Source organism: Diabrotica virgifera, chromosome 5, assembly GCF_917563875.1.
Source record: "Diabrotica virgifera virgifera chromosome 5, PGI_DIABVI_V3a".
NCBI lineage: Eukaryota > Metazoa > Arthropoda > Insecta > Coleoptera > Chrysomelidae > Diabrotica > Diabrotica virgifera.
Window position 1 is genome coordinate 532606 of NC_065447.1, and position 25540 is coordinate 558145.

General features: G+C 33.7%; 1 protein-coding gene across 1 annotated transcript in view; it reads left to right on the forward strand.

Annotated features, from left to right (window-relative positions):
• The first annotated feature begins 233 nt into the window (after positions 1-233).
• LOC114333819 (uncharacterized) overlaps positions 234-25540 on the forward strand; it is a 29195-nt gene continuing 3888 nt past the window's right edge. The window contains exons 1-7 of the mRNA XM_028283813.2: positions 234-395; positions 10764-11107; positions 11383-11582; positions 15715-15916; positions 18435-18661; positions 21137-21352; positions 21570-21753. Coding sequence (XP_028139614.2) covers positions 10786-11107; positions 11383-11582; positions 15715-15916; positions 18435-18661; positions 21137-21352; positions 21570-21753 — 1351 coding nt within the window. The 5' untranslated portion in view covers positions 234-395; positions 10764-10785. The remainder of the gene's footprint in view (positions 396-10763; positions 11108-11382; positions 11583-15714; positions 15917-18434; positions 18662-21136; positions 21353-21569; positions 21754-25540) is intronic.

Consider the following 25540-nt stretch of genomic DNA (forward strand, 5'->3'; position numbering starts at 1 on the left):
AAAAATATGAACCAAATAAGAAGTTCGAAAAATACATAAAACACACAGTATTTTTTTATTGATTAAGTAAGACCCATTAAGTATGTCTAAGTGACCCCCTTTTTTCAGTTAACGTATGTTACTTTCCCAAAGAAACACCTTGTATAAATATTATAGATTTATAGATAAGGGCCATAAGATAATCAGTTTCTTAAAACTAATCTCAACCCGATTACCAATTTCATGATCAAAGTTCCGTGAAATGTAAGTTAGTTGGTAGGTACAGGAAAAAGGATTTTGATAAGATCTAAAATTATTGTTATTTCCTTTTTTGTGTTGTAACTTTTTCGAAAATTAATCAGTTATAATCAGTTTATCACGGAAAGCACTGCTAAAGCAGAGGACTATCTGATTTGGTGAGTAGAAATTTTCATTGAATACAGCAAAAAACATATTTTGGGTGACAAAAATTGTGATCTTTCTGTGAAAACATCTTTGGGCTACACAGTCATCGAGAGATCTAGTAGTACTAGCAGTTCTGGTCTCGACAACGCTTTGAGCAGGGGCGGTTTCTCCATTGGTTCACTTGTGCAGTGAACACCCAATAAAAGTTAATTAAAATACAGTTTTTTTTAAATCTCATAAATATTGAAATATTTTTTTAATCTCATAGAATCATTAAAATATAACTTTATTTATTAATCATATTTATTTGCTCTACGCCGCTGGATGCACGTGACAAGTGCAGATACTTGTGCTCTGGTGCAGAATTCAAACTATAAAGGGCCCTATTCACATGCGTATTTGTCCGGCGGATATCTACGGCGGACAGATCCGTTGTTAGCTATATACAGGCAGATGTGTCTCCAGACAAATTCGTTGGTACTACACATTCACGGACAAATCTCTCAGTTGTACTTGTTCCCGCGTTGTGTGTTTATCTGTTTTCCACTGTGCTATGAATAATAAAAGACAACTAACAATAATTGGAGTATATATGGTTTTATTTGATGATAGAAAAAAGAAAAGACTATGGCCAAACGATGGTTATTGGAAAGAAGAAAGTACTCACATATGAATTTAATTAGAGAACTCGAAACAAGCGAATCCGAAGATTTACTCAATTTTCCGCGAATGGATAATGAAGCATTTGAAACATTATTAGGATATGTTGGTCCTAGAATCGAAAGAAATAACACACACATGAGAGAATCAGTAAGTAGCAGAGAGCGATTAATCGCCACGCTACGATACTTAACAACTGGACGAAGTGGTGAAGATTTAAAATTCAGTTGTGCAATCTCCCCACAGCTTCTTGGACAAATAATACCTGAAACTTGTTGGGAAATATTTATGGCATAAATACTGTCCGTAGATGACCCAGTTCTCTTACTCTTCCTCATTTCTCTTAACTCACGTCGAAATCCAGCAAGCAAGGAATTTATTTTCTTTCTTACATACTTTATATCTGCATCTTGACAAACTTGTCATTTTTCCACTAATTCTCTAATTCTCTAACTAATGCGTTGTTTCGCAGTTGCCTGTTAGAATATTCTTTACTTTTTACATTCCACAAGCATGGATTCAACTTATATAACAAAATAAAATTTTCCCAAAATACTTTATTATCCGAAAATGTAATTTTAATGTAATATAAATACACGCCTACTACCGTGGTTAGAATGAAAATTGACACAAATTTAACTCATCCGGCGAACAAATCCTTGAAACGTTCACACACATGCGTATATGTCTGGCTCGCTGTCTGTGGTCGTCGTCTTAAACCACAGACGGCGAGCAAGACACATACGGCGTACGCCCGGATACACACATGAAGATCTGTCCGGAGTATCTGTCCTCCGTACATATCCGCCGGACAAATACGCATGTGAATAGGGCCCTTAAACCAGCCAGTACTAACCTACCCCTGTATTAGAAAGAGAAATCTTAAAATCGGTGAAAAAGCATTTCGCCTATCTAAAACAGTGAGGATTTGTGCAGTGCACCCAGAGACCAGTGGATCGTTTCGGCAGAGAACGTTCTCTGGTTTCGGTTCACAGTTTGGAATTTTCTGTTGCGGGTTCTAGTTAAATACGGTTAAATCTTAAATACAATATTAATAAAAAAATGAATAACCATTTTCAATTTTAATAACAATATTAATAGTTTTATGATGGAGCCTTATTCAGTGGATTTTATAAAAGAAAATGCAAATAGTTTCGAAAATCGACTTCTTATAAAAAAGAATGGTCCACCTCGGCCGGAGATAAACTTGGTATAAGAATGTGCTATAAAAAACAAAAAGTTGAAACGTTGCTTTAAAGTTGAACAATATAAAAAAACTTAGTGGTTGTGCGGGTGTGATAGACTACATTCTTTGTTTTGTTTTCCATGTTTAGTACTTTCGAAAACTGAAACTATTTCTTCAGAGTGAACAAAAACAGGCGTTCGGGATTTATCTCATTTATCGACAAAAATTAAAAATCACGGATCTTCCCCAATTCATTTAAAAAATGAAATGAAACTCTAAACTCTCAGATATTGGCAATATTGATGTTCGCCAATTATTAGATTCTGGGTATAGGAAATCAATATAAAATAGACTTTAACGACCAAGTTAAAAGAAATCGTTACATTTTATCCGGTCTTATCGATTGTGTAAAATTTTGTAATTAATCATAATTAAGAGTTGGCGCAATGATACGAAATGACCGTTAAATTGAGACGAATCTATTCATGTAAGTTTTATTGAATTTGAGTGACATTATATATTCCATAAGATGTGTGCGGTGTCCTTCAGACAAAAAAGGGCGAGGCCCCAAAAATTTTTCGCCTGTGCCGCAATTGCCCGCGGCTTTTATTCACCGTTTCTATAATTACATTCCTTAATTGAACACCCATTTTAGTATAATGCTTTTTGCTTATTAGACATTTGTTTTACAGCATGCGTTGCTAAACGGTTTCCTTACTTTATTTTCTACTAGCTGACCCGGTGCACTTCGTTGCACCTTAGTGTGTCATAATTAAATAATCTGTCATAATTTTGTGATTCTAGATCAGTTCTTGAACGCAATTGCTAGAAATCAATTACTCAAAATCAACTGCTCGAAAATGAATTGCTAGACATGAAAATTGATCGAAATGCAATTTGCTCGGTTAAAAAAAATTATATGTCCAAATATTTTTTCACAATAATGCAAAATTTGTTGGTATGGTCGAATGAAATTCGATAGTTTTAAGGCATTCCAGAAGCCGCTACAGATAAAATGTTTTAACAGCTCATTAATCATTCAGAATTAGTCGACGGTTATTAAAAGTTAAAATAATTAAGACGATAACTGGACGATAACGATTTAATGAATGAAATTTAAATTTTTTTCTACTTTAATGACAAAAAAGCAAACTCATTAGCAGAACCCAATTAAAAATTATTTTGCACATCATATTTGAAAAAGTATTTGGTTGAAAAATCTCATTTTTGCTGGCAAAAAATATATTAATTTGTCTGGACTAAATTACAGTTCTGTTTATCTTAAAAGGGATATGTTACTATCAACATTCATACAGTGTTGCCAAACTGGATTTTGTTATTTTGAATGTACATTTTCCCAGCGATCTCCGAGGGTACAATACATAAAAACGATACATAATATGACAAATTATATGATATTCCACGTATACAGTACGTAAATCGTTCAGCTGGACATAGGGAACATACAATATATAGATTTAGATAGATACGTAAATACATACATTGTATTATATTGAGATAATTGAGGCAACTGAGCTTTCTCGATGACAATATGGTTGTTAGCATTAAGGGGCATTAACCTCAAAATTGACAAATCATTTTGACTGACACAAATAAACGTCAAAATATGAGAATGTAGTAGGTAGCTAAATATTTTTGGCCTAAGAAAATGGAAAAACTGTTTAGTTTTTAAAGTAAAATAAATTTTATTATTTTAATTCATACCTTAACCTTTAACTACACGCGCTGGCGTATTTTTGTACGCCACATATAAGAATTCTATTACAAATGTATTTAAAAATTTAATTTTTGTCTTTGTTTATTTATCTAACCTGCACTGGAATGTGCTTTACACTGGATTTAGTTTCGTTATAATCGGCGTTCTAGGAAGATCGTAATTTATAGTTTATTATTTGTTGTTTCTTCTGGTGGATAACATACGCCACAATTATAGTAATACAATTAGTAATATAAGTACATATTTCGAATGTTTTTTACAAGTCGGAAAAATTAAAGAATACCCATGAACGAACATATAAAACACGCTGTATTTTCCTGTCACCGTGTCACAAAGAAAATTGCCCAGCGCAAGTACATGTAATAATAATTATTACATGTACTTGCGCTGGTCAATTTTTTGTGTGACACGGTGACAGGAAAATACAGCGTGTTTTATATGTTCGTTCATGGGTATTCTTTCATTTTTCCTACTGTAGTCATTATGGCACAAAATATATTTTTCTTTATAAACAATACTTTTTCTCAAGTAAAAAATATTTAAAAAAAAATTTTTATTAGCAATTTTATTTATCATGGAATCAGATTCCAGTTATATATCCCAATTTGCTTACTGAGAAGGAACTCCAAGTATTCGCTGACACCGAGTAAGGTTTATAACAAACAAATAAGTGTAATTTTTCAAAAAAAAATAAACAAATCCGCTGTTTTTAAGTGTATTTTCTTGTGGTGTATAAAGTACGCCACGCGTGTAGCTATGTTATATTTTGATGCGCGGGCAGTTAAAGCTTAAAATTCTAAATATTAATTAATTATGACAATAACAAAAAATAATATGAATCATTTAATACATGCAATAGTGTACATGATATTTTTCGTTAGTTCATCTAATAAACATAAATAAACTGGATGGTTTGCCCAGGCGAAAGCAAGATTTTTTGAAAATTGCGTAAAATTAAAAAATTTATATTTTATCCAATTTGAGTCCAAAAGTTAATCTGTTGCACTTTTCTTTTATGAAATTTCCCGTTCGTCCTTCTTCTGTGCTCAGAATTTTTCTACGGCTTACGGTTCGCTATTTCGGAAACGGACTGTGCTAGAGAAGAAGAAATAGCAGCGTTTTGTTCGGAATTTAGCAGGGAGTCTACCTGCCAAATTTCATAAAAATCGGTCAATTCGTTTTGGAGGAGTATGGCAACAAAGATGTAAAATATTTAAATGGCTATTAAAAAATAACGGTTGAAGATAAAAAAGTGAAAATTTAGGATTGTATGTATCTTTTGCTTCTACATCATACAAAATTAAAAAAAAAAACGGTTTGTCAAAAGATTAAAAAAATATATCAGTGGGGCAAGCCCCCTTATGACGTACGGGCATGAAATCAGAGTTATGCCTATTCCCAGTCCGGTAGAATACACGTGTAAAATTTCATAAAAATCTGTTGAGCCGTTCTCGAGTTATTAACGGTGTAACTAACATAACTCGACTTTCTTTTATATATATATAGATATTGCCAAAGTTCCTCAATCAACCAGAGCTGATGAATTTCTATATTTGCTTTGGAGTTATATCCCTCTTTCCTCATATGTAACTTACGAGTTGTTTTTTGTCTTCTATACAATAATTTTATTTTTTTTTTCTAATTACGTATTTTTTATGGGAAATAAGCCACAATTTTACTAAAAAATGAATTTATTAACGTTTCGAAGCCCAAATCGGGTTTCGTTGTCAAAATACAAAATACTATTAAAATAAAACAAACATGTTGTTGCTAAGTAAAAAAATTCTTCTAATAATTTATTTAATCTGACTCATTTATATTGGTAATTTAGACGTATATTATACATTTTAAAGTAGAAGACTTTAAAATGATATCGCCAATATTTATGAGTTGCGTTCCTGGGACGACTTTACTAACAGATAGTTCATTCGATTACATGAAATCAATCCCAACTCAAGAATATCCGTCGCAAAAAAAATCATAGCATGTGATCTGTCTTTAAAAAGACAACCAAATGCAACGATGACAGTAAAATTCTCGCGTTAGAGATTCCATAGTAAATCACGAGGGAAAACCAGGAAAAAACCTCGTGATACTATCCCGACATCGTAAGTATTTGGTCTTACATTTAATCTACCTTCAAAAAACTAATACCAAATTCTGACTTTAATATGTTTAAATTATAAATAATATTAATACATAGATATATAATAAGTAATACTAAAATATAAAATTTGTACTAACTCGATATGTTATTGACTTACTAATCGTGGTATTTTCTTTCTATTGACTTCCTCTTTCAGTATGGGTAACCACATCCTACTGCATTCTACCGAGGAATTTGCGACACAGTTGGTTTCATTTAGCATAATTAGAGCCGCTTCTTTGATTTTTCTCTTTTTACTATCTGATTCTTGCAGGACTATACTTGAATCTCTCCACTGAACTCTATGTTCATTATCCCATGCGTGTTGACATATCTGAGATCTATCAAATTCTCTGTTTTTAATATAAGACTGATGTTCACTTATTCTAACGTTTAATGGTCTTGATGTTTCACCTAAATAAAATTGTTCGCATTCACAAGGTATTCTATAAATGTAATTCTTTGTTCTTTCTTGTTCATTGTTAGGTTTAGTTTTAGATAGAATAGATCTCAATGTGTTTGTTGTTTTGAATGTTGTTGAAATGTTGAATTTATTTCCTATCGTTTTAAGTTTCTCGGATAGTCCTTTTATATATGGTATTGTTATTTTCCTCGTATTATTTCTTGTGAATGTTGTAGGATCCCGTTCTAAGTTGTTCTGTTCCATTCGATCTAATCTTGTCAATTCCTTATTTATAAACGATAAAGGATAATCATTTTTTAATAAAACAGATGTTAACAATTGTTTTTCTTCTAAAAATGAATTTTCGTTAGAACAAGTAATTTTGGCTCTATCATATAAGGATTTAATGATTCCCTTTTTAACGTTGATGTTGTGATTTGATTTGTAATTGAGATATCTGTTGGTATGTGTTGGTTTTCTATACACTTGAGTCTCATATCCAGTATCCTTCTTTGAGACTAAAACATCGAGGAAAGGCAAAGTGTTATTGTATTCCTTTTCCATTGTAAATTTTATTGTCTCTTCTTGATCGTTTATAATATTCAGGAATGTATCCAACAATTCTGATCTATGAGGCCATATTGAAAAAATATAAAGTCGTCCCAGGAACGCAACTCATAAATATTGGCGATATCATTTTAAAGTCTTCTACTTTAAAATGTATAATATACGTCTAAATTACCAATATAAATCAGTCAGATTAAATAAATTATTAGAAGAATTTTTTTACTTAGCAACAACATGTTTCTTTTATTTTAATAGTATTTTGTATTTTGACAACGAAACCCGATTTGGGCTTCGAAACGTTAATAAATTCATTTTTTAGTAAAATTGTGGCTTATTTCCCATAAAAAATACGTAATTATAAAAATGCCACAAGGAAATAGCTTCAGAACAACATTTTTTTTCTATTTTGTGCTTTCTATTTCCTCTTCTTTATCTGTACTTTTCTCAGAGATTCTTCGAAATCGTTTAGACCAGAGGTTCCCAACCACTGTGTCGCACCACCGCACTGGTGTGCCGCGAAATTCACATAACAATACATTATGATTATACTCATTATAGAGATTATTTACCCAAGTGTGCCGTGGCTGAACGAGTTTTTAAGTTAGTGTGCCTCATGCTAAAATAGGTTGGGAACCGCTGGTTTATACACCCAATTCTAAGTCTGTTTTTGTTTTTTTTACTGCTTCTTTTTGCCGCCACGTGTATTTTTATCCATTATAGGGATAAATAAAAAAATTCTAAGGTAGTATTTGCCATCTAACTTCCGCAAAATATTCTTGTTCTTCCTCCTCTTTATATGAAAGTCTTCTTCAAAAATGAATAACCATTTTCAATTTCGTTGCAACTCGAAACTACAGCCGCATTATATTCCAGTCCAATCAGAGAGTGCAGCAAGCACCTCTACCGGTTTCGAAACTTATTAGTCTCTCATCAGGAGGCACATATGCTGCTCTCTCCGACCCAACCAGGACACACTCTGGCGTGCAGTTACGGATTGCAATCAACGCAATTCTTCTTGTTTATTGGCGGATTGATATCTCTATGGAAGGTTGCCTCTCCATGTTTTGTGCGGATGTCCCATACTTTCCTCCGTGACCAGACATCCCGTAACGCGACAGTTCGTAACCGGTCAACTGGTAACGAGCAATTCGTAACAGCTACAGTTCGTAACGGCGACAGTTCGTAACTTTACAAATTCGTAACTGACAATTAGTTGTCGAATTTGAATTATTCTGTTTATTTTTTTTTAACATGGAAACTAACTGTTATTACAGTTATAATTGAAATTATGTTTATCAATTTAAAGAATCAGTACCGGGATAAACATGTTTAACACATTTTGTTTCGTGTTTCAGAATATATTAAAAGTCTTTAAATACAAACAAATATTTAAATACATACAAACTTTTAACAATATTTTTAAAACTTTATCCCTCTTATTGTTCCGTCTTTACATCAACCGTCTTTAGACATTCCCAATTTTATAGTAAATATTTTGTAAAGGAAAGATTATAACTAATTGTTATTATAACAAACCTTGTGATTGGTTATAGCGTTGGGGGTATTCAATCAACGGTTATAGTTAATACGAGGGATGGCTTTTAATACTTTAACACTTGGTTTAAATACTTTAATTAGTATATTCTGAAACACGAAATATGAAATGCCTTAAAATTGTTTATCCTGATACCGATTCGTTAAATTGATAAACATAATTTCATTTATACCTAACTGTAATAACATTAAGTTTCCACGTTAACAAAAATAAACAGAATAATTCACGGGGACTTTCCCATTGATTTTGTTAGAATAATTCTATTTGGACGTTACGAATTGTCCATTACGAATTTGTATAGTTACGAACTGTCGCTGTTACGAATTGCCAGTTGTCCGGTTACGAACTGTCGCGTTACGAGATGTCATGAAACCACTTTCCTCTACCGATTGGTGATCTATCTCTTGCTATTTTGACCACACGTGTTTCCCCCATTCTGGTTATTTGGTTATTCCAGTCTATTTTCTTTTTAGTGTCTATTCGTTTATACACTGTACGTTACAGTTTCTTATAATGTCTTCATTCCTCTTTCGATCACTCAGCGTATTTTCTGTAATTCTTCTCAGTACTCTCATCTCTGCCAGTTCCAGTAGTTTTTATGTTGTGGCTGTGTCGGATCTTGTTTCTGATGCATATGTCATTATTAGTCTTACACTGGATTTATAGATTCTTGACTTCATCTCAATGTCGGTTTTGCCATATCGTGTTATTCTCTCCTTCTTTCACAAAAATTGTTTAATCAAACATTCTGGAACACGAAGTTATGATGACGTGGCGTATGACGATATCATAACATTATTCAATCAACTAACTAATATTTCTAATCTTATCGCATTACACTGAGTTCAACGTATGACCGATATTCAAATTTCCACTCCGGAAATCGTTTTCAAAAAAGATTATTTTAAAAATTCTGGGAAGATGTATAACCTAGTTTTATTAGGTTATGTATGTCTTTTCAAAATCGACATACTTGGCCTAGATCTTGTAGGCCACAGCAAGTGTGCGGTTAAAAAAGTTTTGAGTGGTGTTAATACCCTAGGAAAATCAAATTCTGACTAGGAAAACTAGGAAGACGACGAAAAAACCCAGATGCAAAGTTTACTGTAATAAAACAATTAAAATAAAACAATAAACAATATTTTAAATCCGAGACTTTTCGTCGAAAGACGACTGCTTGCTGGTTACATCTTGAATCTCCGGCTTTAACAATTTATAAGCACAGAGACGACAAATATAGAATAAAGTAGAAAGGACAATGGTCAATGGTCCTAGACGAAAAGGGAGTAGATACGTTACCATTGTTCTTTCTACTTTCTTCTATATTCGTCGTCTCCGTGTTTATAAAGCCGGAGATTCAGAATGTAACCAGAAAGCAGTTTCTTTCGACGAAAAGTCTTGGATTTAAAATATTGTTTATTATTTTATTTCAATTATTTTAATTGTTTTTTTTTACAGTAAACTTTGCATCTGGGTCTTTTCGTCGTCATCCTAGTTTTACTAGAGATGTCGCTGTTTTGCGTCTCAAAGGGGGAATTACTGCATCGCGGTGATTTCCCTTAAAAAGGCAGGATTGTTGATTTTTGTTTCAGAGTTGGGACTGCATAGCTACACTGATGAAACATAAGATGCAGAAATAGCTATCTGTAGATGGTGGTCCAACTCTGAATCAAATTAAAACAAAACTGCCTTTCCCCCCTACCCTCCAAATTCTGACTGTTTTTGTGTATTTTATTTGTGTAATCTGTATCATAGAGGTAATTGTGTAATTTTAGTTTTTTAAATCAAGTAAACTGTTCGTAAAAGACGGTTTTTGCTTGCTTTCGATTCAGAGGGATGCACAATCCATGGACAGCTGTTTCTGCCTTACAGGCTTCCTCAGCAGAGCTAGCGTTTCAGTTCATTAAAGTGTTCGTGTATTGCATATATTATATTGTGTATAAATATTGTAGATGACTTATTCTCCGACTTCCTTTACTACCCTATTGTTGGTATGATCTTGTTGTCGACTTCTTCTTTAAGTATTGGCAACCAAAACCTGCTGCATTCGTCTGATGGGTTTGATACACATTTATCTTCATACGTTAATTTTTATATGTCTCTAAATTTTCTTTTTTTTTGCAGGTAGTGTATATAACTCAACACAATGGACCTGAGCTGGTACATAGTATCTTGGATAACACTTCCTTACTACCTAACAGTCATAATATGGTTGTACCTGTTCGAAAAAGTAGTTTTCTGGTGGCTTTCCATGCGGTACAGCACACGGCTGATGAGGTTAGGTTGTGCCGACATTTTCTGGGCAGTTGGTGAGAAGTACCACAATCTCATCAACGTCATAATGACGCTAAACATGAAAGATCCCAACGAAGATATCGTTGCTGACATAAGGGATGTTCTCAACAGAACGATCATGGCTGAACCGGGCAAATACCAAAAGTTGTTGTCTTCTTTAAATACATTTTTAGGTGAGTGTTTTTGAATAATGTAGACTTAAGGTTATACACTGAAATAGAACTGGACAAGTCACGTGACTATAATGACAGATAGTAGGTGGACAAACCGGACACTGGAATGAAGACCACGAGATGATGCCTACTGAAGGAGAGGTCGTCCACCAACATGTTGAACTCATGATCTAAAACGCTGTCATAGGAATTGGATGCAAGAGAATGATGATGACGATGATGATGCAATTGAATAAAATATACTGAATTATTATACATACAGATATTTATTTTAGGATACTCCTTTTTGTTAAAAGAACAAGTGAAAGCTGACGATATTATAACTGTCATAGACATCGAGAAAACAAAATACAGCTCCATGAAAGAATTGATGTTCTCTTACAGTTACAAACCTTTACCACAAAACAATAAACTTATGGTGGAAATTATCGTTATCAAGGCTCCAAAGGCGTGGAAAGAGAGCAATGACTTCAAGGTAAGTTACTGATTTATGTATTTCCCTCATCATCGTTATTTTATTTTTTTATTTATATATAATACTAATGTAGCAGCACTACAGGCCTTAGCTTCGATGCTCTAGCTAGCAGTGGCGGCTCGTCAGAGGAGGCAAGGGAGGCTTAGCCTCCCCATAATTTTTTTACACACGCTACACTATTTTGTTTATCTTGAATCGCAAAAAACAACAAGCACACTCACTATTAGACAACGTCTAAATTCCATATTATCACTAAATATCCATAGGCACGGAGCATTAGCATTAGAACGCATGATTGCGTCTCAGTTTTTTTATTATTATTGTAGGCAGGACCCTAGGTTATCCCGAGATGCATGAACGGAGCCGAGAAGCCGACCAGCCTCCGTTGCTAATGCTCCGCGCAGCCCAGCAGGCGTTTAAGGAGACCCGGTCTCCTAACAGTGGCCATCATACGCTGCCCGGAGATTTACCAACGGAGGCTAACTAGCTTCTCGGCTCCATTGCTGTTGCGTGCATCTCGGGACAACGAATTTTAGGGTCCTGACTAAAAATAATGAAAAAACTAAAAGTGCGAATTATTTTGTTATGAAATTTGGTATGTGGGGTTAGAATAATATTTGGAACAACTTGTTCAAATCACTTTTTCCGATATCTGTAAAGCAAAGCAAAATATCGATAATTTATCGTGTTTTTGGATTCGCAGTAGTCCGCGTTTAGAATGAAAAAAATTCAGTTGAGTATCTTAAAAAATGTGAACCCTCAACCTATATGGACTGCAAAACTTCAAATCTGTATGACACGGCGGAGACAAGACCTGACACATCTAAAACGAGACGACTACTAGAAACAAGAGATGAAAATACTCCGACGAATATTAGGAAAAAGTCTGTTGGATAGGGAGAGAAATGAAAACATAAGAAGATTATGCAATGTAGAAGACATAAATGGATGGGTGACAAAACGGAAGCAGGAGTGGTACGAACACATTAGTAGAATGACAGAGGATAGGATAGTACGAATAGCACGAGATAAGTCACCAAATGGACGAAAAAGTATTGGAGGACCAACAATAGGCTTTAAAGCCTACATACAAGAGGGAAGAAGAAGAAGAAGAACAGATTTAGGATATTACCAGAAAGTAGTAATCGTGGATATTCCACGAAAAATTCAGATTTAAATTATTATTTATCCACAAGGAAGAATTTCCTGTAGCTGGCTGTATACCATTAATTACAAGGTTATAAGTAATGTTGTTCTGAATCTATTTCATTGTGGCATTTTTATAATTAATTATTTTAAATGGAAAATATTTATAAAATGCCCTGATCGGCCCCTGGGCGAGAAGAGTGTAATCATTGTGTCAAATCCTTGCCCTCTCTTTTACAAAATTTGTATCTGGCTGTGTGGGTTTTACCTTAAAGCCAAAAAAAAATGGGAAATAAGCCACAACTTTACCAAAAAAATGAATTTATTAACGTTCGATTCCCAAGTCGGGTGTCGTTGTCAAAATACAAAATAAAACTAAATAAACAAAAATGTTGTTGCATAGTAAAAAATTCTTCTAATAATTTATTTAATCTGACTCACTTATATCGGAAATTCAGGCATGTATTATACATTTTAAAGCAGAAGACTTTAAAATGATATTGCCAATATTGATGAGTTGCGTTCCTGGGACGACTTTACTAAAAGATAGTTCATTCGATTACATGAAATCAACCCCAACTCAACAATATCCGCCACAAAAAATCATAGCATGTGATCTGTCTTTAAAAAGACAACCAAATGCAACGATAGCAGTAAAATTCTCGCTCTAGAGATTCGTTAATAAATTCATTTTTTTGGTAAAATTGTGGCTTATTTACCATTTAAAATAGTTCGTTACAAGTAAATTGGTATATGTATTAGTTTAAAAAACCCCTATAGGGCTACAAACATAAAAACAAAACGTTTTCGCTCTATAACAAGAGCATCATCAGTGTTACAAGAACATGATGAGCCATCCAAAAATATAAAGGTAAAAACCATTTAAAAATAGACTTAAAGTTTTATATATGCGTTAACATCGTAAAATCAAAAGGATGGATATAAATCCTATGGATATGGCCTTAGGACAACATATGACTCCCACACGTGGTAAGTGGGTTACTAGGTAACAATTAATTAGGTCATTATGTTAAAAGAGTTGAAAGACGACTAATAGGTGACTTATTAGTCGTCTTTCAACTCTTACAACATAATGACCTAATTAATTGTTACTTAGTAACCCACTTACCACGTGTCATATGTTGTCCTAAGGCCATATCCATAGGATTTATATCCATCCTTTGGATTTTACGATGTTAACACATATACACTCACCGGCACAAAATTCCGCCACCCAAAATTTTTTATTAAGTTTGACAATCTATAACTTTATTATTTGTACTCCGATTTTCAAGATTATTGCATCAGTTTGTAGGTACATATATTGATGCCGTTTGTTATTATTCAGGTAATAATTTTTTTTTGCTTAGATGGCATTATACGAGGGTGAATAGAAGCGTTGTATTTTCTCCTAACTTTAAAAAAATTCTGTGGAAAAATTGGATGGCTGATTTTGTTTCATACTCCTCTTGTATTATCCTGGAGGTATCACTAAGGTTTTGTTTTCTGAATTATTCGATTATCTCTTTTCTTGCAAGAGCTGTAAATAAAAACACTGCTTTGAAGGTTTATTTAATTAAAAATATCAAACGCACTAAAATTAACAAAACAAAACAAAATTAACAGCAAAACAAAACAATTCAATAGCAGGTATGCTGTTGAACAATTCATCGAAGAAAGATGTGCTATCCTTGGCTGGAGAATAGCCCGATATTCCTCTACCAGGTAGAGGTAACTGTACCAAATTTTCTGGAGGCCTAGGATGACGGTGAATAGCTATTTTTAATTAATTCCATAAATACTCAATAGGATTGAGATCTGGGCTGCAAGCGGGCCATTCTAATCTTATCAACACAACCTGTATTTTTGAGGCAATCATTGTTTTTATCTACAAAAAATTGTACAGCTCTTACAAAAAAAAAAAGATATTCGGGAAATTCAAAAAAAAATTTTAGTGATGCCTCCGGGATAATATGACAGGACTATGAAACAAAATCTGCTCTTTCATTTTTCCACAGAATTTTTTAAAGTTAGGGGAAATACAACGCTTCCAGTCACCCCTGTATAATGCCATGCAATCAAAATTTTTTTTGTTACCGGAATAATAACAAACGATATCAATACATGTAGATACCTACAAACTGGTACCTACAAGAATCTTGAAAATCGGAGCACAAATAATAAAGTTATAGACTGTCAAACTTAATCAAAAATTTTGGGTGGCGGAATTTTGTGCCGGCGAGTGTATAAGACTTTTAGGCTATTTTTAAAAGGTTTTTACCTTTGTATTTTTGGGCGGCTCACCATGTTCTTGTAACACTGATGATGCTCTTGTTACAAAGCTAAAACGTTTTGTTTTTATGTTTTTAGTCCTATTGGGACCGTGCAAGTTCGGCAAAGCGACACCTATTTGTACGCTTTGCAACTTTATTCGCACTTTTAATTATATTGGCCAATTATATTAGTCCTGGTTACTGGATAATTGTCAAGGCCATAGTCCAAAAAAATAATAAGAAGAAAAAATAAGATTCAGGTTATGTTATTAAAACGTAAACAATTGTATGTAGTAAATAAAATTAGTTACTAAAATGCAGTACTGCAAGCAAAATACAATTAATTAAATTTACCTTTATAAATATAATAATTGCATATCATATCAATATTGTGGAGCAACATATAATTTTTCTTCCTCAGTGACAGTAGATATGAAATGTACGTCAATTTGACAATTTCAATTGACAATATGAATTATTTAAGAAAGTTGCAATATTTCTCCGCTATTCGCGCACGACCGTTTCTCAATTCCCTTCCAAGTACTTGCACACCGCGAATAGGGGCTTTTTAAACTAATATACCTTTTACCAAGAAATTTTTTTTTATTAAATTTACTTGAAATTATTATTTATTATTTTTAATAAATTTTGCATCTGGATTTTTCATCTTTTCATTATATTTTTCCACTTTTTCCCTTTTGGAAAATTTTTAGGAGAACCAAATACCTTTAATGATAAGAATTAACCACACAGTTGCTGATGGGCTCTCGGTGATGAACCTCTGTGCTCACACCCTTGGTGAAAACGACGTAAACTTAGAAAACAGTCTCAAAAATATTCCGAAGAGTCCAGAGTGGCAGCTTACACCTGCATTCCAGCTCCTACAAAAAATTTATCTATTCTTCATGGTTCCAGGTATGTATAAATTACTATAGATTACAGCTTTCGCTTATATTGTAGTAGTTCCGGGACCACAAAAATAAAATTTCCCCAATTTTGGGGAAAAACGGAGCATTTTCCCATATCTAAGGAAATGTTGAAAACAATTTAAGGTCCATTTAAAAAGTACTGTTTTATAATGTCTTTTCTTCAGTTTTGTTATTATTTCCTCCCTCTTCCTTTTTGGGCCGTCTCTTCTTCCTCTTTTACAATCCTAACTTTACTGTACGCGCTAGATACTTGCGTAGCTGATTCGTATTCATGTCTTCAGTAGCTGTTGCATAAGCATATCGTACTAACCTATCAATATTTACTTCCTATTCTTGAATAGCTGCATCTCGTTTTTGTCTTCTGTTTTTAAACTGCGACTGGTACACGGGCTCCAATTGTTCGAGACCATGTAGCATGTTTAGTCTTTTTTAAGTTGTTTGAAATCATCTGTGTCCTCTACGGCTATAGTCTGAAGCACATCCAAGGCATATCATAGAAGAGCAATAGTCAGGTTTACAGCCTTTCTTTTTCAGACCATAGTCCAAGTAATGAAGCTTAAAATAGGAGAAAACCTCCCAATTTTTACAGAATAGATCGATTTGCTCGAAAATTTGAGAATAAGTAGTGGATAGTCCAAGGATCAAAATCTATATGATGCCAAAAGGCGCTTTTACCATGGGGGTGGTTGCCACCCCATGTCGGGGGTGAAAATTTTTTATTATATTTTGACCGCAAAAGTTGGTAAAAACATTCATTCTAAGCAAAAAATGTTCTATACATTTTTTTGATAAAATTAATAGTTTTCTATTTATTCGCTATCGAAAATGTTAGTTTTATATTAAAAACATTAATGTTTTTAATCAGTTTTCTGCAAATAACTCAAAAAGTTTTTGGTTTTATCAAAACAACTTTGCTTAACAAAAATGTACCTTTTAAAAAAATCTACAAAACCGTTTTTTTTAATTTTCTTTAAGACCAATAGTAATCGAGCTATACTTTATTATATGTTAGGTCTTCTTCGGCAAATGCTAAATATTGTAGTTTCAAAGTCAAAAGACGGGAAAACTATGCATTTTTCGAGGATCACTTGTTTAAACTAATTTGAAGTATTTAAAAATATCTATCTTCAGAAATAAAAAAAGTCTTTAGCTCAAAATTTAGGTGGCTTATAATGAAAAGAATGTCAGACCCTATATTTTTCAGCGAAAAAGTGATCGAAAGCAAACCCCTAATCACCACCCTGATTAAAATTAGTCATTGACCTTATTTCGTCTTCTTTACTTATGTATTATTAATAGGTTCTAGAAGTGTTTAACTGGTTTAGAATGATTAGTTTTTAAAAAAATGGAGTCAAAAGCAAATATCGAATTTTTGAAGTTTGGTAAAAAATTCCCTTTTCTTCAGAATAGAAAGATTATCATCAGAGATACAAAAAATATTTAAATATAAAATTGTAGCTAATTTAATTCCCAAGAACATAGTTTGCAAAAAATTTCTCTTCGGTAAAAATTGAGTGAGCTATTGACAATTAAAACTTGTAATAACATGCAAAAATCACCTTTACCAACCCTTTCAAAGTCACCACTTTTTGCGACTGAGGATTTTAAAAGGATTTGGTATTAATAGTCTTATAGATCGTGTAAAAACCTACAAAATTATTTTTTAACAAACTTTCTAAGATAAAAATTAAAAAGGTTACGGTAAAAAATCAATATATTTTTTTCAAAAAAAAAAAAAAGAAATCCAATTGGAAGCATAATAATGTAAGTTAGCTTTGCTTTTAGTCATTGGCCTTATTAATTCTTCTTTATTTATGTATTATTAATAGATTTTAAAAGTTTGACTGGCTTAAAATGATTAGTTTTTAAAAAACTAGAGTTAAAAGCGAATAACGACTTTTTGTAGTTTTTCTATTTTCTTCAAAATAGAAAGATTAGCATCAGATATACCAAAAAATGTTTTTATATGAAATTGTAGGTTATTTAATTCCCAAGAACTTGGTTTGAAAAAAATTTTTCTACGACAAAAATTGAGTGAATGGTAAATGAGTATATATCGAAAAACATTGATTTTTTCTATATAAAACTAACACTTTCGATAGCGAATAAATCGAAAAGTATTAATTTTATCAAAAAAATGTATAGAACATTTTTTGCTTAGAATGAATGTTTTTATCAAATTTTGCAGTCAAAATATAATAAAAAATTTCCACCCCTAAGATGGGGTGGCAACCGACCCCATGGTAAAAGCGCCTTTCGGCATCATATAGATTTTGATCCTTGAACTATCCACTACTTATTCTCAAATTTTTAAGCAAATCGATCCATTCTGTAAAAATTGCGGGGTGAAATGCTTCGGTTCTTGGACTACCATCCATTCGCTCTTGCAGCTGATTAGAACTGTTTCATGTGGTTATTCCGTGGCAATTTTCCGTCTAAAATTGGAACACGAACATACTTTAATTTTTGTACAGACTTTACAATTTCTTTAATTTCATTTCCAGGCTTTCTTATAGTACGCTACTTCCAAGGTGAAGCCACTTCGGTAGCAGGACAAGAATTCGAAGGTCCAAAGTCTGCCCACAGGCAAAATATTTCCTATAGAACGGAGAAACCTGGAGAAAACTTGGTGCAAAAAGTGAAAGACTTGAAAAAACAAATCGGTGACACTAGTTTTAGTGAAATCATCTTGACTGCTGTTTCGGCCAGTTTGTACAACTATTACGAAAAGGTAAAGCAGACATTTTTAATTTGAATCGATAAAATTTATAGTTTGTTTATCTATGTATTATAAGGCTTTATTCCATCATACATATACTCCATTTATTTATGACCTGCTAATCTTAAGTCCTTCCTCTTCACTAGCCTATCTAACTTTCCAACTTCTCCTCCAACATTTCTTTGCTTTCCTCCATTAATACAATATCGTCAGCAAAAAGCATTGACCAAGGAGCTGCTTCCCTTACCTCCTCGGTCAGTACCACCATAACAAGATTAAATTGGTAGAAACTCTGGTACTAAAACTGGTAGGTGAAGAGCTTCGAGTCTAACCATCCGTCACTGGAAAACCTTCGGTCAATCCGACACAGTAAGTCCTTACTTACTCCAAGTTCTTGGTGTATAGTCCAAGTAACCAATATAGTGAAATGTGTCAGATTTGTAGGTTTTGGTAGTTCGGCTTTAAGCTGTAGTCCGTAATTATAGTTATTAACTATAACTATAACTACTATAGTAGTAATTATAGTCATTAAGGTACCAAGGGTATTATAAGGATAATAACGCTTGAGGTCAATGGTGTATAGTCCGAGGGCCTTTGGCCCGAGGTATATAGCCAGGGGTGGCCGAGATTCTTGATAGCCAAGACATTTTTCAAAATTTAAAATTTTTCGTGAGCCGCAATTAAACAATAATTATCTAAAAAGTGTAAAAAAGGTATTAAATTTTTCTCTCGCTGTTTGGATTTCACAAATTTTAAAGTGAAATAGAGTGGTTTGCATCCCTGTTTCAAATATGCAAATAATTCTGCAGCAGCCTTTATACTAATTCAGGATACTTTAATTCTTCATCATCCTTCCATCTTTTTCTGGGATGGCCTATTGATCTTCTATCGTCTCTCAAAAACCACTGTCTTGGACACTCTGTCTTCTTCTGATCTACCACATGCCCTCCCCATTTTATCTTAGCTTTTATATGTCTGACGATGTTTTCAGTACTAATACAGTCACCAGTTTATCTTTGCGGCTCCTTCTCCACTCCCCCTGTCAATTTATTTCTTTGAGGGCCAAATATCATTCTGAGAAATTTGCCTTCAAATACCAGCCGCTTATTTATTTCCCGTTGATGTATCACTTCCATATATGTAACAATTTTTCCAATAATTTGCTGTACGGTCTTAATTTAGATTGTCTTTTTAGCAGCTTAGATCTTAATAATGATGGTAGGGAGTATAATGCTTTGTTCCACGCAGCTATCCTTGCTGAGACCTCTTTTTATATGTGGTTGTCATCTGTAATTACCGCCCCTAGATGTTTAAACTCTTTTACTGCTTAGAACTTGTGGTCATTAATAGTTATGTTCTGCCTAACCCTTCATTTATTCGAAGGCCCAGATTACCTGTTTCTTCCTCGAGTTGTGAAAACACCCCTCTCACGTCTTTTGTAGAATGAGCGACTGCACATACATATATCATCAGCAAACCCCAACAATAGTTTTAATAATTGATTCCCAAATCCTCCTGACAGCTCAGATGATATTTTACTTATTACATATTCTAAGGCCAAATTGAATAGCAACAGTGATAAGGGGTCTTCTTGTCCAAGTCCTGATGTTAAACTTACTCTTTTATATTTTTGTTGTCAGTAATTTAAGACATTTTGAAACACAGAAATTAAAATTAATTCAGGTACATTTACTGAGAGCCACAAATAATCCTCCAAAGAGCCACATGCCACATTTGGCTCGCGAGCCACAGTTTGGCCACCCCTGGGTTGACCGAAAGCGTTATTATTATAATACCCATGGTGCCTTCAACGTTTAATGTCCGACTAAATTATTCTTTATATGCAAACAATTTGAATGAATTTTAAATTAATTAGTTTTCAAATAAGTACATTTACCAGAAATAGTCGTAACGTAATTGTGGTAACCATAGTTTTACTTAGAGTTTTATTTGTCAACTTGACAGTATTTAACTCGTTATTTAAATTTAATAGGCCCTAGGGCGTTATTTTTCAATAACACGCCATTGGGTGTTATATCGTACTTAATAAACTTCGAAATAATGTCATTATTTGTCAAATAATAAACCAGTTGGACATTAAAAATATTTACACGACCATTAAAGCCGTTTTACAAAATAAGTTATTGTGACTATACGCTCCCTCAAACATTTCCTTCACGACCCTTACATACTTCTGAGGAACCCATTTCTCTCTCATACATCTCCATAGTTCATGTTTAGGAACTCTATCGTACGCCTTCTCAAGATCTATAAATACCAAATGTAGCTCTCTTTTATTCCCGCCGTATTTCTCTAACTCTTTTAAAGCAAACAAGGCATCCATTTTTAAATATTTTTCTACTTTCTGGAAATATTTTATAGGTTTATCTTGTAGCACAAGATCGAATGCTTTTTCCTAATGCACAAAACATGAAAAGTCTAAAGCAGTGATTTAATATACTCATATCTGAATTTACGACCTTTTAGGCTTTATTTAAAATACCCAAATCAGTGAAAATGGCAATTGTAGCTACCAAGGATCTGCAACCATTGACTGTGAATGGAGTACCACAACTACGTAACCAATTTGGAATGGTAAACTTTGAACTGCCCATTAAGATTGATTCGGACTCTATATTAGCGAGGCTGCAAGTACTGAAAACTAATACTAGGAAGCTGTACGATGATCCATCTGAACTTATAGTAAGTTTTTTGTATAAAATGTGTAACGTCTAACTGTTTATTTTTCACTCACTTTAACTTCAACATCAGTTGAAAGAGCTGAAAGAGACCTATGTCCAGCAGTGGACGCATGCGGGTTGAGGAGGATTATGATGGCCTACATAAATGGATAATTTTAAAATTATAGAAATATTTAGATATAAGTTTAAGTGATTCTTACACTGCTTTATAATTTCAGCTGCGAAACTACATCACATTCAACCTGTTGAAAATTATGCCTTTACCACTAATCAAGAGAGTACTCCCGATTAATGGTATCGCCTCGGTTATCAGTAATTTGCCGGAATTCCCCAAGATTATAATATTTAACGGACATGAAGTAGAAGACGCCTACTTTTTTACTCTTCAAAGAGATCAGATGGGTAAGTAATTACTATGTGTGTATTTTATTCGTACAATTCATAAATCTATCTATCTATCTACCTCCATCCATCCAATGGCACTACAGCCCAAATCGAGCCTTGGCCTCTTCCAACAAGCTTCTCCAATCATTTCGATTTACCGCTGTTCTTTTCCATGAACGCGTTCCCAGGAAGTTCCTGGCATCCTCATCGACTTCGTCTTTCCATCTCTTTTTAGGTCTTCCAACAGGTCTTTTTCCCTGCATTCTTGCATTTAGCAATTTTCTGGGGATTCTATTCTCATGCATGCGGACCACGTTATTGCTCGTATATTTCTCTATTATACCTAATTCGCCAGTTGTTATTTTCACTTATTGGGCCCAGTATCCTACGTAATATTTTTCTTTCAAACACATCTAATGCATTGGCAGATTTCTGTGTCACCACCCATGTTTCACAGCCATAACTTACTATGGGCCTGATTATTGTTTTATAGACCCGGAGTTTTGTTTTCCGGTGTACGTCTCGCGATTTGAATATGTGGCCCATCGCGAAATAGTCTTTATTTGCCAGCACAAGCCTTCTATTAGTTCCGGTTCTTCTTCATTGCTTGCGACCAGATCCATTCATAGGTACGTGAATCTATTCACATGTTCTATATCGTCAATAAAGTGTTGTTTCGCCGGTCTCTTTGATCTGGTTTGTATGAGTAGTTTTGTTTTATTTGTATTTATTGCTAGCCCTACTGCTTTTGCACTCTGTTTCAACTCAACGTAGGTTTCTTCCGCTGCATTCATTGTTCTGCTCATTATATTTATATCATCTGCGTATGCTGCTAATTGGGTAGATTTGTTTGTAAGTATGTTATTTCCGCTCACCGTTAACCGTCTAATTACATATTCAAGAACAAGATTAAAAAGCGTTGGAGCCAGTCCGTCGCCTTGTTTCAGTCCTTGCGTTATCGTAAACGCATCAGTGATCTGTCCTTGAATACATACCTGTGCTTCTGTTTCTGTCATTGTCATTTGCACTAGTCGTATTAATTTTGATGTTATGCCAAATTCTTCCAATATATTAAGTAGAATTGTTCTATCTATTGAATCATAGGCTTGTTTAAAATCTACAAAGAGATTGTAAACGTCCATGTCATATTCCCATGCTTTGGCTAATATTTGTTTAACTGTAAATAGTTGGTCAATGGTAGATCTATTTTGCCTAAACCCTTCCTGATATTCCTCGATGATTTTTTCCGTGAGAGGTTGTCTTCGATTAAGGATGTTTGTGAATATTTTGTATCCCGAACAAAGTAAAGAGATGCCTCTATAATTCTGACACAACAGTTTGTCTCCTTTTTTATGAATAGGGCAGATTATACTTTTCTTCCATTGTTGGGGGATTTCTTCTTCTATCCATATCGCTCGTATTAGCTGGTACATCTGTTGTGTCAAATTCCTTCCTCCTTGCTTGAGTAGTTCTGCCGGTATTTTATCTATTCCCGGTGCTTTATGGCTTTTTTGTATGTAGATTGCCATTTGGACCTCCTCTAGTGTTGGGGGTCTAGTTAATTCATTTTCTTCTCCATCTTCCCCCAGCTCTTGTTGTTGTACCTCCTGCCGTGCCTGCTGCTGCCTCTGTTGTTATAATGGTGGTTGTGCCCCTTTGTTTAATACTTCCTTAAAATATGTCATCCAGGTTATCTTAATTTCATCCATATCGCTAATGATTTCACCCTTCTTACTTTTGCAGAGGCTAGTCTTCGGTTTGTATCCCTGTCTTAAATGTTTAATAAGTTGGTATGCACTACGTGTTTTGTTTTCCTTAAACTCCCTCTCTATGTTTAGTATCCGTTGGTTTTCGTACTTTCTCTTTTTCTGCCTGCACAGTTTATCTGCTCTTCGTCTTTTGTTCTCAAATTCTGTTTTTCTCTCTCTAGTACGTCTGAGTATGTAATTCTTATGTGCTTCATTTCCTTCCTGTATAGCTTGTTTGCATTCTTCATCGAACCATGTTTCTTCTCTCCGTTGTGTCCTTGTTCCTAGGACTTCTTTCGCTGTGTTTAGTATCATACTGCTTATGGTGTTTCATTGATTTTCTATTGTGGAGTCTGCTCTGTTTTCTTCTAGTAATTTTTCATCCACTTTTCTCTCAAATCTTTCTTGTACCTCAAAGACTTTTAGGTTATCTAAGTTTAGTTTTTCTTGTTTTGGATATTTTTCCTTTATCTGTCGACTGATTTTGCATTTAATCGTGTCTATACTAGTAGATGGTCTGAGTCACAGCTTGCGCCACGTCTGATTTTTACTACATATATCTACCTAATCAGCCTTAAACGCCCATTCCTGAGCATAGACCTCCTCTGTTAATCTCCATTGGTCTCTATTCTGGGCGATCTGCATCCAGTCCTTTCCTGCCGTTCTCTTAAGGTCGTCCGTCCATCTCATCTGTGGTCTTCCTCTTTTTCTTTACTGTTCCCATGTAGTCGCCAGTGTAGAATTTGCTTATTCCATCTTTCATCTTTTTGTCGCAGAGTGTGGCCGGCGAAGTTCCATTTAAGTTTTGCAACCTGTCTGGATACATCGTTCACCTTTGTTTTTCTCTGATCCATGAGTTTCTTTTCCTGTCTTTAAGACCGATTTCCAGCATCTGTCTTTCCATTGCTCTTTGTGTTTTGGATATTCTGCCGATGTTCTCCTTTGTGAAATACTCTGGGCTAATTAGGAAAATCCAAGGAAAAGTTATTTACCAGCAATTTTATTGCTAGAATCGAATCTTATGATTGTATATATTAATAATATAGGTATGCAAAGTCCGCAGATAGTGTGCTACTTTTTTATAAACAAAATGGCGCCCGAAAATCGTGCTTTTTTCAATTTTTGCTCTATTCCTCCAAAGATTTTAACTCTACACCAAAAGCACTCTAACAAAAATTCACCGAAATTAAATTCTACATAAAGACGTGTTTCTCTCGATTTACTTTGACGAAAATTTTCCCCGGAAAATGCGGGTTTTTCCAACAAAATCTTTAATTTTCAACTAAAATTTTAGATAAGTAATTGTTTATCAATAACTAAATATCTTGGTAGTATAAAAACTTTTTTCGTATAGATTATAATTCCAGAAGTCGATGGAAATCGAATGAACAGTTTAGCAACAATTGAATTGTTAATTAAAAATTTAGGGTCGCTATAATAACCACAATAATTATGATACATAAGAATAACTATTATTATTCTATAAAAAGCCACTGTTACTATCTAATGTATTTTACAGAATTAAAATTGGACTATTTAACCGGCCTCAGGAATATTTTAAAATTATAAACAATTTTTTCGCTTATAAACAAATAGAATATCTCGGGAAATATTAAATTAAATTAAATCATGAAAACGGTATTGGAAAAATGCGGCAGGACGCTTCTTTTAAAATAAAAAACGTTTAATTGTCATGAGTGGTTCCTGAAATACAACCGGTCAAAGTTGACCGGCATTTACAGCAAAGATATAAATAATAGGATCATAATTTTCGAACCATCACCTTTTTATTTTGGTTCTCTTTCTCCACTCCAATTTTTATATCTTTAAATTACTCATAACATATATTATTATAATAAAAACTATCGATATTACGTGTGAAAATTGACAAAAATAGCAAAATTCCAATCAAAAATTAGGTTGGAGAAAATGTAATCTCAAAGTTCTAAATCGGTATACGTTAAAAAAATGCATTTTCTCGGCTTCTCATAGAGCAATTTTCTTCATTCTTTTTTTGTTCCCAAGTTACTCGAGTAGAACCATCTAACTAACGCATT